This window comes from Alligator mississippiensis, chromosome 5, assembly GCF_030867095.1.
Source record: "Alligator mississippiensis isolate rAllMis1 chromosome 5, rAllMis1, whole genome shotgun sequence".
NCBI lineage: Eukaryota > Metazoa > Chordata > Crocodylia > Alligatoridae > Alligator > Alligator mississippiensis.
This window is the reverse complement of record NC_081828.1, coordinates 50,327,153-50,340,013: the sequence shown is the minus strand read 5'-3', so window position 1 is coordinate 50,340,013 and position 12,861 is coordinate 50,327,153. Positions and strand designations below refer to the sequence as shown.

Sequence of the window (12,861 nt, the reverse complement as noted above, 5' to 3'; positions counted from 1 at the left end):
GATGTCTTCTATTACTGACCTGCTTGGCATACTCATGGAGCAAGGGTGAGGCCTGCAGTTTTAACAGATACACCTAGGAAGCTACAGAGCTGTCAGTGAATGTTATTCCTTCTGTGTAAGTAAGTAGGAGGGGCAGAGAGAGCAGGAAGCCCTGGGGCTCTCTGAACTTCTGAAGACTCCTGTTGTCTCTCTTGGTTACTTCGGTGTCTCTACCCCGGTGGCACCTCCATTCTGAGCTATACCTGCACCCTGCAGCATATACTCAAAGATTTTCCTTCCTATCTCTCACCAGCACCTTCTACCTCTCTTGTACCCACCTCTTGCCCACACCTTTGCTTTTTGTGTTTCTTCTTGCCATGTATCTCAGCCTCCCTGCTTCTGCATAGTGACAATAAAGGAAATCACATAAGCTTGAATAGTTCAATAAAACTAAATACCTGAATCAATTCCTGGGATTTATTTTCCAGATAAAGATCTTCATTATGAGTTCACACAAAACCAAGGTTACCAGCATGACCTAAGACAGCAACTGAATAACCACTCAGAGGGAACAAGCCAGTATGAGCCAGTTCTACAGGAATATGTGTCCTTGCAGTCTGGCATGCATTCTGCGGTGGATGGGTATGAGCAAGCCATAACATCAGTGCTATCTGGTGCTGGGCAAGAAAGCTATCCAACAGTGGTCAGCCCACGGGCAGATGTCTTTCTAGGAGGAACTGCAAGTGACCATTCCCCAGAGGTGGGCCAGACACCAGGTAAGCACACCTGTGCTATGCTGGAACTATCTGCACTAGTTCTTGGGAGGAGAGATGGGAAACTAATTATCTATGGGATAAGTATAGGACAGTTCACTTCATTTGAAAGATGGATCTGGAATGTTCAGTCTCTGAACTTGGGGAGTAGGGGGTTCAAGCCTGTTGTACATTCTGTACCTAGAATAAATGGGCTGGAGGCATGTCTGATCAATACTTTTAGTGGTTTCTCTCCAAAATCTCCTGTAAGCAACCCATAACTGCTTCCATGAGATTTCCCATGGGGATTTCTTATGTTTCTTTTCTCCTGGGGGCTTGCTACTTTTATCTGTGTGAATTGTCAGGGTTCATTGATGACATTGAACTCCCAGGGGATTGATTTTGTTTTCCTGTAATCCATACTCTGGCAACATATTAATCTGGCAACTTCTGAATAAATTCCCCTAGGTTTGTCATTTCTGGACTATGTCTTATCAAGGAGGGTTGATAAATTCTATTACAGGGGTGTCCAACCTTTTTGAATGTGGGGCCAACTTTTTATCACCCAATGGGCTGGTGAGCCATATTCAAAGACCTCACAGGAAATGGTATCACATCAGGAAGTGATGTCATGTGACCTTTGACACCAATGAAGCTGCAGGAAGTGACAATGAAATGGGTCTGGAAATGTGGTTTAAAATCCAAAATAAAAACAATATAAAAAGCAACAAAGAAATAATACCAAACACTTGTGTGGTCATGCAGGAGACACAAGTTTCCCTACTAGCACAGGGGGACAGCAAAGTTAGGGCACACAAGCTTCTTTCTGAAAAGCACACAGGGAGCCATGTGGCAGTATGTTGGATCACCTTGGACTGCCCAGAATCAATGACTCAGTTCCCAAATACAGCTGAGGGCAAAAAGGAGGCAGCTTCTAGCACAAGTAGAAAGCAGGACTTATACTTGCCTCTTTCAAATGCAGCAAGACACTATAACTGCTCTGCCCCCATTTTCCCTTTTGCAACCAAAACCAGCAAAGAGTCTCCCTTGTGAAAGGCAGGAACGCCCCACACACACACAGGTGCTGGGAGCCCACAGTCATCCGCTCGGCACAGGGGGAGGCGCCATCTTCCTGCCCAGCCCCGGCCCGGCCCGGCCCTACCTGTGGTGCCCCGGCTGGGCAGGAGGCGGCAGAGGCAGACGATGAGGGTGAGCCTGGCCACTGCGCCGCCTCCACGGGTCCGCATCACTGCGTCACGCTGGGCTGGAAGCGGCCGGGGCTAGGCGGCACCTTGGGGTGCAGTGAGCGCCGGCTCTGCCTGAACCCAGAGCCGCCCCGCACGGCGCGGCCAATGCCGACAGCCCAGTGGGAGGAGGCACCTGCCTGCGCTGCTCCGCCTCCGCCAGCGACCCGGGGCCGGGCGGCCAACCTGGGCTGCCTCTCGCCTGCGGGCAGGGAGCAGTGAGTTGTTTGGGCCGGGAAGCAGTGGCTTCCCCACATGGTGCTGGGGACGGGAGGAGGCGGGTCGGGTCTGCACTCCTCTTCCCACATGCACCACGTCTGCAATGTCAAGCTGACGTGGTACGTGTGGGAACCTTGTCCCTTCCCCAGCCCTTCAGCAGCCATTAGGAAGCTGCTGAGGGGCTGGGGGAGGGACAAGGGGCGGGAACGAAAGTAAACCGTGTTTACCTTTGTTTCCCGTCGCAGCACTGCGGGCCACAGAAAATGCCTTGGTGGGCTGCATGGCGGGCTGCGGGCCGTATGTTGGACAAGCTTGTTCTAATACCTTAGTTCTAATTTTTGCAGGACCTGGTATGTAATACTAAGGGAGAGCAGAAAGGTGAATAATAGATCACAGTATGAATATGAGCCAGCACTGCGATGATGTAGCTGGTAGGGTAAATAATACTCTGGCATGCATCAATTGATGCATCTCCAGCAAAGCCAAGGAGGTGATTCTTCCGCTGTACTCAGCACTGGTAAGACCGCAGCTGGAGTACTGTGTCCAGTTCTGGGCACCACTTTTTTAACAAGGATATGGACAAGCCTGAGAGAGTCCAAAGAAGAGCCACCCGTACGATTAGAGTCTTAAAAGGCAAGCCATACGAGGAAAGGCTGTGGGATCTGGGATTCTTCAGCCTGAACAAAAGAAGGCTGAGAGGGGACCTGGTAGCTTACTGCTACACTAAGGAAGTACATCAAGGGCTTGGTGAGTAACTGTTCACCAGGGCACCTGAGGGGAAAACCAGGAGTAATGGCCACAAACTCCTGGAAGATCAATTCAGGCTCAACATTAGGAAAAACTTTTTCACAGTCAGGGTGTCCAGACACCCTGTGTGGAATAAGCTGTGGAATAAGCTCCCTCCAGAGATGGTGCGATTGCCTACCCTGGAAAACAGGAGACTAGATAGTCACCTTGCTGGGGTCACCTGACCCCCGGTTGTCTTCCCTGCTTGGTGCGGGGGGCTGGACCCGATGGTCTCTTTTGGCCTTACTATCTATGAAGTGACTCCACTTCTATGATGTGAAGTGAATGAAAAGAACAGGTCATGGTTAAACAGTAGGGGCAATATCTTTCCCTCAGGATCACCTGTACCTCCTCATTGCCTTCATTGCTGGAGGTGAGAGAGTTCTCTTCCTCCTTGATGGAAATTCAAAGAGGGATAGGGCTGAATTCTTGGGGTTAAGAGAAACGGATGTTTAGCCATTCATCCTGCGGTTGCAGAGGTGTAAAAACAGTAGAGTGTAGCCCCTGTTCACCAATGCAGGACTCCTTCTGCTTTCTACCTCACTTGCACTGGAGGAGGGAACAGATCCTTCTCTTTATTTAAGCTTTTGGAATAGGAGAGGAGAAGCAGCAGCTTTCTATGTCGGGCTGGAATATGCCCCAGTTGTGTCTTGGGAGCTGAAATGGACTCTGTTTGTATGCCTGGATTCTTACAGGAAGTACTTGTATGTGCCTAAATTGATCTGGCCCATAATGCAAATGGAAGCATCTTGCAGTTAATAGGCCACCCGAACAGATTCCTAGATTATACAGTGATAGTAGAATTAAAATGCCTCTATACATGAGACAAGGTTTTCCCTGAAGAATATTCTCTCCCAGGATGAATCTTGAATGATATTCTCTTTGCTCTTAGTGGGTGCATTGGAGCCACAAGGACACTCTCTGCCCTTTGATGTTCAGAAGAACATTACAGAAGAGCAGGTAAGAAGTTGGTGGTTGGGGAGGGAGGAGGGCAGCCAAATGTCTCTGTGGACAGAGAGGTCAGATGGACAGCCCCTTTTGGTAAAGCCCTGTACAGAGCCTGGGTGATTTCTTCTCTTCATATGGACAACTTCTCTGAAACCCAGTCACAACCCTCTCACTCAAGAAGAGTAGGAGACGGCACAGCACCTCCACCCCTCTGCCCCCATCTCTCTCCTATCTGCCAAATGTAGTACCTCCCTACCCTAGCTGTCCAGTGACCACAGGAAAGCTCTCCATCCTACAGTATGACTGGCCTGTGCTGCCTGCTAACTTTTGCTGCTGTTATTCGTGGACTGTTTGGCTCTTCCCTGAACCCAGCTTTGACTCCCAACATGACCTTCTTCCCTCAGCTGCTTCTTAGCCAGGCACTTGAGCAAGGAGCGCAGGTTGCAGAATGGGAAGGCTTCAGCAGTGCAGAGGTGCACTGGGTAGCGACTGATTCCTCCCATGTGGTTTGATCCCAGTCTCTCTGTGTCCAGAAGCCTTCCTTTGTTCTTGACACCACTTGAACCATGGAAATGAGGCATTAACCACTGAGGAACTGGCTGGTTTCCAAAGGCTTGTGTTGCACACTGAGGTGGGATGTGCTCTAAATCTGTGTTGATGGGCTGGGGCTGGTGCTGGTGCTGGCACCCCACAAGAATCAGTTCTTCTGATGAGCCCCCTCTCCCATTCCCTGAGATCTCTCTATCACAGGAGAGAATCTGGGACTCAAACATATTTTGGATGGCCTGAAAGAAAAGGGGCCCCAAAGAGCTTGGTTCTTGCTGAGAAGATGGTTGCTGCCTCTTGGAATGGCTGATCCAAAAGCAGTACTACTTCCCTTTTCCCTCCCTTATGGCATCTATGCTTTGTATCTCTGACAGCAGAGCATGTCGCGTGCAAGAATCCGAACTGTCTCAGAGTGCTCGACTGTCTCTGTGGAAGATGATGCCCACCAACTCCCGGGGCAAGCGGGTGAGGGAGCCACTAAAGAGCAGTCCTCGACAGAGGGTGCAAAGCAAGAGGAGACAAAGGTGATTGAGTCATGCCTGGGTTGAATCCTGCGCTGTCTCCAAACCCAGGCCTGCAGGCCTGATTCCTCTCTCACAGCAGAGGGACTCCACCGGCTTCTATTGGGTCTGTCCTGATATACCCCACTGGGGGAGGGAGAGATGAGTCAGGCCCCATGTGTCCTTTCACTCGGAAGCATCAGCAGGTCTTAAGTGGCTGTATGACTGGGAGAGCTGTAGTCAGTGCACTTGGGCAGCCTGGCTTCTTCTCTGTCACTGCTGTCCCTAAACACTGTGTCAAGCCCCTGCTCTCTTCTCAGTGACTTGTCAGGAACTAGGGGCTTCTCAGCCTTTCTGCTCTCCTTTATGCCCATACAGAGTTTTAGGGTTTGATTTCTTTCCCTTCCCAGCAGCGGGAAGAGGCTGGGTTTTTATGAATCTTTCTTTCTCTCAGAAAGCTGTGGTATGTGGGCCCACTGAGGCTGGGTTCCACAGTTCCCTCCTTCTCCACTCCCTGCCTTTGAATTTTCAGGCTGTTGCATTTTTAATTTATCCCCATTAATAAATTACTCCATTGAGGATAACAGTCTGTGTTTCCCAGGGTTCGGGCTTTGGCTGGTTCAGCTGGTTTCGATCCAAGCCTGACAAGGATGTGGCTTCTTCCAGAGATCAATCTGAAACTGCCCCAGACTCCACTGCACTGGAGTCCCAGGTAACAAGATAAAAAGTACACTTTTCTGTTACAGAAACTGCACATGGTCTCCTCGCTCATGCTCAGTCACAAGAAGGGACTTCTTCCCATTACCTTGATCCTCTAGAGCAGTGATTCTCAACCAGTGTGCTGCAGCACCCTGCGGTGCCTTAAGAGGCTTTCAGGGTGCCATGGGGGTGCCATGCAATGTTAGCATTGTTAAGTGTGCAAACATGATTCACAAGACAAACCCAGAGATTTCAAATAGGAATCCATAGTGTTAAAAACATTCTGACCTGCTGTGATCTTTTTGAGGTCTTTGCAATGGTAGGATGGCTCTATTATTTTTCTGTAGTCAAAAAACAAGTGAAAATTAGGAGCTGCCATTTCTAAAGGGCTGCCTTGAGTCTAATGAGCAGTGCCCTGACACTAATAAGAGTGTCTTGAGTCTAAAAAGTTTGAGAACCACCGCTCCAGAGCAATAGAGATATCTTGACATAACTCTGTGGGAAGTCCCAGTATTGCAGTAGCAGGTCAGAAGTGGGGAGCACTGTATTGATAGATTTGGGGGTGGCTACTCATCACTGGGAATGCAGGGGGGTGTGCTGCAGGCCAGGTTTGGGGACCATGGTCAGAGCTGTGTCTGGGCCTGTAGGACTGGAATTGCCAGTTTGGGGACTGTGGGTCAGAGCTGAGGTGCATTGACAGAGGTCTGTATACATGTGTGGGTGTGCAAAATTTGCACAAAGGCTGCATGACTACCTATCCTGTGGTCCCTTATTACCTACCCGAACTCTCATTTTCATAACTATGTTCCCTTTTGCAAATTTCTGCCTCATCCTGGTATAATCTGTCTCACCACCATGCCGTTCAGGCTAATCCCTTCCTATGCCAAGACTGAATAGCACAGGAGTCATTGCTAGACAGAGACAGACCTGTGATGTTCTCTGTGGTAATGGGGCATGCAAGTTAGGTGATGGCAAGGAATCATATACGGAAGGAGAATTACAATGTCTGGAGAAACCACAGCGGACAGATAGTCCAGGCCTGACCAGAGGAGGGTTACCAGTGAGGAGAGTTGATAGACCTGACACTGTGTTCATCCTCATCCATCATCTCAATATCTCATTCTCCTTCTCACATCCTCTCAGCTGTTCCCAGTTTGTCAGTCTGTTTATTACATGCCGCTGTACACAGGGATATACAGATATAAGTAGGGTAGAACCTGTGAGCTTGAAGTCTCAGTCTGGAAGCAATTCTTATGAATAATAATTATATATTTATAAAGCAACTTTCATGCAGAAGGCTCTCAAAGCCCCCTGCATGCTCTGTGGGGATTACTTGCCCTCTGCTGAAGTGGAAAGCAGCAGCTGTTAGCAGCAAACAGCAACGCTTGGACAGTTTTTGGGGGCTGAAATGAAGGATAACATCCCTAATTGGAATTGCAGGAGAAACAGGAGGAGGCAGGCAGTATGCACTCCTAACCACACCCTCCCCTGTGTGTGTGTTTTTGTGTGTGTGTGTACCTACATCTGACAGTGGCCAGCACTGAGCTCTTGACACACAAATTCAGGAAACCTCTGAGTAGTCAGAGGTGCAGGGGTCTACCTCTCCATTAAAGTTCTATCCTAAAAATGAACAGGGACTGGCTTAGGCCTTTATGCAGGATGCAGGAGGTGTTGCTCCTTCTCACTATGCAAATTGTGGCCACTTTTTAAGTAACCACAAGAAACCAAGAATACAGTGCTACATGTCAGGCAATAGGCAGCAGCTCCTGCGGTACAGCACCCCTCAGCATCACACTGGGATACTTGTTCAGTATGAATGCTAAGGGAAGAGCACCAACCATTGACTTACCTCCACTACTTCTTGGAGTGGCCTCAGCCTCTTGTGAGCTTTTCCTGCTTAGCTTGGGAGATCTGCAAGGATCGCAGGGTAGATGATGTAGCTCAATACAACATTCAAGGTTTGCTAGCAGTGTGGGTTAACTTATCTCATTACAGCTGCCAAATTGTTGCTCAGCAGCACCCAGCAGTTGCCTGTCTTTGGATCTGAATTTCCTGTCATAGGTTACTAAATAGATCATGAACCTTTAATCCCTGTTGTGATGTGCTAGGATATATGAAAGCAGAGCACCATGAATCTGTACTGTCCATGGCCTGAACTCAGGATTAGATGCAGTTTCCTTCTCTTCATGCACAGTTTCTTCCTCCTAAATTGGCATGTGCTTCCTCAGGAGCAGACTTTGTCATCCTCACCACTGTGTGCTACTCCCACTGCTGGAACAAGCCCTTCATCTCATGCTCCTGCTAGTGGTTCTGCACCTGTCTTCAGAAGCTCAGGTAAACACAGCTGAAGCCACAGCCCCTGGCTGCCCCTTGGAAATGGATACTTTTGTTTTTAAGCATGTTTTGGTCACACAAACCCAGAATGACTGAAAATGTTATAATTGTCCTCATTTCTGCAGCTAGTAATGAACCAACAGCCACAACGGGCCCTGATGGCAGAAAATTGGCAGCCTTTCCTGAAGTTGGTGGCCAGGTGAGGAGAGAAGGGTGGGCTCTGTGTGCACGTGTGTGGATACATTACTGTTTCTTTCTATATTGGTCCTTCTGTCTATTGTTTTGGTGGGAAGGAAACACTTCTTTACTGTTAGACCAGTGAGGCTGAGGAATAGACTGCCTGGGGAAGTTGTGGAATCTCCTTCATTGGAAGTGTTCAAGAAGAGGCTGGATAAGCATTTGTCAGGGATGATCTAGGAATAGCATTTCTGTATTTGTGTAGGGAGTTGGACCAAATGCTCCCCAAGGTCCCTTTCAACCTTATAATTCTCTGATTCTATGAGTTTTTGGAGCGGGGGAGGAAACAAGGAGGAAGTAGATTAGACAGCACCTTTCTTATGCTGCAGTGGGGAGCTAACTGGCTTGAACAGCATCTTCCTACAATTACCAGCACCTGAACCTATTAACCAAGGAAGCTCCTTTGACTTCTTTACTCACCAAAGCAGGTGCCACCTGCTTAGTTTCTATCTGTGTTCTGCTTCAGAATGATTCATATGGCCCCCTGTCTGGCCCAGGTGGTCTTCTTCCTCCTCCAGGAGAAGGCACAGTCCCACTCTTCAATCCTGGTCACATCCCTCAGGTATGGATGTTTCTTCTTTTCTATCACAAGAATGGGAATCTGGGAGTGGTACCACCACACAGGGACTCCTAGGATTAGGATTAACATTAGTATTAGGTGGTTGGGATCCTCTTAAGGGTAAGTCACACCTTAAGTCCCCCAAGGGAAGGGCACAGATGCCCTATATGTTTATCTCCTTCCCAGTAGAGTCCTGGAGGCAGCTACTCTGGGCATGGTGGAAAGACAACATTTTAGTCTTGGTGGCAGGCAGACAGCCAGCTTTTGTGCCATAGCTGAAACCCACCAGGTGCTTCAGAGCATGGGAAGCTGGCTGTGGCCCCTTAGTTCTCTGTTCAGCTTCAGTTTTGATGCACATTAGAGTCAGGGACCATTTGCTTGCTGAAGATAGGTGCATCAGCAATGCCTTCCTGCCTGCTGCAGGAGGGTAGAGATGCAGTAGGTTCAGAATATTGACCCTCTAATTGTCTGAGACACTGGATAAGTCTACACTGCTTTCTCAAAGATCTGGGAGATTGGGCGGGGGGCATATCCAAAGAAGCTCACTGTCACACTTCTGGGTCTGGCTCATACAAGTGAAAATGGCTGGAGTGTGGTCTTTCCCTGTGAGTGTTGGGGGCATGGTGGTGTAATCATACCAACCTAGTCCTGGGATAGCTGGGGGTGTATAAAGAACACAGTTAAAGGTCCTTAAAAGCCCAAGGGGCATGAAGAATGCTGGGATGGGGTGAGGTGAGGTGAGGTGAGGTGGGGTGGGCAGGTAAGGACCTGGATGTGGGTCTGCTTTTGGAATAGCAGAGGTTTTTGCAGGCTGGGGTTGATTTGCACTAGCAGAGCTCTGTGGGAAAAGCAAGCAGGGCCCTTGTCCGCCCTGCACCTGCCCTCAGTCAGTGCTGCCCATCCATCATATTCAAGAGCAGTGCAATCAAGCAAGTAGAACTGGGCTGTTTTCAAACTGCTTCTGACTCGCTGAGCAGAAGGCTCTTCATTTACCTACCAAAATACTGTGTGCACCATCCATTGTCAGTCAGCCACACTATTGTCTCACTCCTAATATTTCTGTCCTTTCCAGCTCTTCAATGCTGTATCCCCTGGACTGAGCCAACCAAAGCGGCTTTCACAGCGATGTTACCCAACCCTACCATGACGGGTGAGCCTTGGGCTGTCTCCAAAGCCTCTGATGCAGCAGAGGACATAAGGGACTTTGCCATGGGGATAGAAACATTTGTACTTAGCTCCCTGCTCTTGTGCTCCTTCTTTTGGGCTTTGTAAAAGTAGTTCCAGTGAACAGGCTTCTCCTTGCAGATGGAACAGGTTGTGGGGGCGGGAAGGGGTTAGATTCTCTCTTTTCTGAGACTGAGCATCCATCATTTTAGTTGTGATTGCCCAGGTTGAGAGTCATGGAGGGAGGTTGTACAAAGACTCTCCCAGCTGCAAAACACAAGCACTCACTGTGGAATAATAATACTGAACAAATGAGCAAAAGAAAATTCAGGCTGGATTTCAGGAGCAGTGGCCTAACAATGACATCTCCAACAGTGGGGGATCCTCTGCAAGAGGTGCAGTGGAGCCTTACGTACCGGTATTCAGTGGTCAATGCACTGGTATCTGTACTTCAGGGAACAGTCCTATGGGGGCAGGCAGCTGGACACAAGTGACATAACTTAGTTGTTTCAGTGTCCAATTTCCATTGCACATGTAATGGCAATAATGACATGAGCAACTGTATGGCCATTCTGTAGCTGCCATGCAAGACATCAGAGTGCAGGTTACACACTTGCTCCCAGACTGGTAGGAACTGGAAGTGTGTGGACAGTACAGACAGCCTCCAGTGGAAGCAGCCTGTGGCATTCAAATGCCTCCCTGGGTCAACTGGACGAGAAGGGTTGTTTGTCTTTAAAAAAGCAGTTTGTCTTTCCTGACCAGAGTGATACTGGACATAACAATAATGCCTATGGACACTGGGAGTTCTTCCTTCTCCCACAAAATACTCAACATTGTAACTATTCAGTGGTGACTTTGGGGAATCCAAAGATGTCATGCCTTCAAATTGGTGTATGATTTCTGACGGTAAAGGACATATCTGTCTTGTCTCTCTAGTGACATACATGCTGTGTTTGTATTAAATGTTTTTGAAATAAACTCCAATGTTTTTCAAACCTGCCAATTTGCCTGTCTGCCTGCTAGGCAAGCTCAATCTAAGTCAAAGATATGGCATCAGTTTGGCCCTCACCCACCCTATCTTTCTTCCCTAATCCATATGGAAGGATTTGAATTCAGCTGGGTGAAGGTTTTTGTCTAAATCTTTACTTTGGCCAAAAAATGTGTGTTGAGTGATACCAAGCTGTTTTACAAATTCAGTGAAGTTGTGGCACTGGATTCTTCAATAAAACAGGAACAATAAAATAAATATGTTTTGTTTCAACCCTAAAACATTTCAGTTTTCTGATTCAGAATTACTTTTGGTTTGAAACTTCCTTCACATTTATATATATATAAAAAAAGGAAAAATAGAAATAAAGCTGAAAATCAAAATGCTTCATTTGTCCTAAAACGATTTTTTTTGAGCCATTAACAATTTTTTTTCAGCTTGACCAGCAAGAAAAAATTTAAAATAATTTTTCAGAACTGCCAGGAAACCAAAATATCCATTATTTACATGGTTCTTGATGTAAGCAATCTAGGCAATGAGCCCTGATATTAATGTTTGTATGGAATGTATCTGAATTAAGTGGCTGGTTGTCATGGAAACCTGCTTTAAAGAATAAAAATACTGTGGTTCAAATTCACCCTTGGTGAAACTCTATTGACTTCTGTCCAATTATCTCCCATGATAAAGTTGGTCCAATCTCTATTTATATACCCAGTAATCTGTCTTTTTCTCTTTATATGGAGGTTCTGGACCTGTGCATTTGGATGATGTTTGCAATTTACAAATTAGAAACTACACTGGTACTTATGTAAATAACAATAATGATACATTACTTAACAGTGGGAGTCTGAAGGTCCCGCAGTTTATGAAATGTGACACTAATATCTTGGGGGTATTATTATGGGATATTTCATTATAAGGGCATCTCATTACAAATCGTACATTGGGAAAGGCAGGCAGACGGAACACTTTGTGCCTGCTAAGAGAGAGTCTGCCAGTGAGGGTGATTACATGGTTTTTGAAACCGCGTGTCATGACTGAGGGAAGGGGATGCAGAGGGATGTAAGGATGGACCTGAGTAATTATGCCAAAAATGTCAAATTATGTGACTATTCTTCCTCCTTCAGACACACAAATGATAAAAAATAGATATGCAGTTGTTCTTTATCCTGCACTTACACCTACCCTTACCTGTAATCATGTGAGTCACCCTATTACCATCAGTGAAGCAATTTAGGCTTAATTATTATGCAAGTATATAAATCTTGTAGGATCTGTATCTCAGATTATGCTCGTTAGCATGGAGACCTTGTCTTTGTGTAAGTTAGTATAGCAGCTGGCCTAATGACTACATGCACAGCCATTATAAAAAGGGTTCTCTTTTTCTAGTACCCTTGATCATGACTCTCCTTGACAGTTTTTCACTGCACAGCTATAATTATGTATGGCAAGGGCTCCAGCTGGTGTGGACTAGTGCAGGGGTTAAGCATGGCAGGAAGTGATTAGGTCCTTTTCTAATAAAGCTATATTAGAAAGAGCAAATCCCAAAGTGAAGGAGGGTAGAGGTCCAGCTAGGGCAATATCCGGCCTTGGACAGTTTCTAGTACCAAGGATTTTGAACAAGGATGCTAGAAACCCCATAGTAAATGAGTTTTGAAGAATCTGCTAAGTGAAGAAGTATTTTGCCGTCCCAGTAAGTTTGGTTTACGCTTTGCAGTGGCATGGGTTACATCTCTTCCAAACTTTGTGTATTTGTGTTTAATTGATTCTACCCACTGTAGATTATCAGTATGAATCCCCAGTCCTTGCTTTGAGTCCTGTGCAGTGAGTTCTGCAGATTAATATGTGCAATATAATCCTGCACAAAAGGGTCAGTGGGAGAATAGTTTGAATTACCTGTGAATAG

General features: G+C 47.0%; 1 protein-coding gene across 7 annotated transcripts in view; it reads left to right on the top strand.

The window, feature by feature from the left end:
* SEC16B (SEC16 homolog B, endoplasmic reticulum export factor) overlaps nt 1-11,592 on the top strand; it is a 53,357-nt gene extending 41,765 nt beyond the window's left edge. For 4 of the 7 annotated variants that reach the window (XM_014596062.3, XM_019500311.2, XM_014596059.3 and 1 more), the window contains 8 exons: nt 468-755; nt 3,873-3,940; nt 4,849-4,998; nt 5,576-5,686; nt 7,902-8,007; nt 8,133-8,206; nt 8,711-8,806; nt 9,876-11,592. In XM_014596062.3, coding sequence (XP_014451548.1) covers nt 468-755; nt 3,873-3,940; nt 4,849-4,998; nt 5,576-5,686; nt 7,902-8,007; nt 8,133-8,206; nt 8,711-8,806; nt 9,876-9,950 — 968 coding nt within the window. In that variant the 3' untranslated portion in view covers nt 9,951-11,592. Of the gene's footprint in view, nt 1-467; nt 756-3,872; nt 3,941-4,848; nt 4,999-5,575; nt 5,687-7,867; nt 8,008-8,132; nt 8,207-8,710; nt 8,807-9,875 lie in introns of those variants that run through there. The other 3 variants (XM_019500310.2, XM_014596063.3, XM_019500312.2) reach the window with 3 other exon arrangements.
* The last annotated feature ends 1,269 nt before the right edge of the window (nt 11,593-12,861 follow it).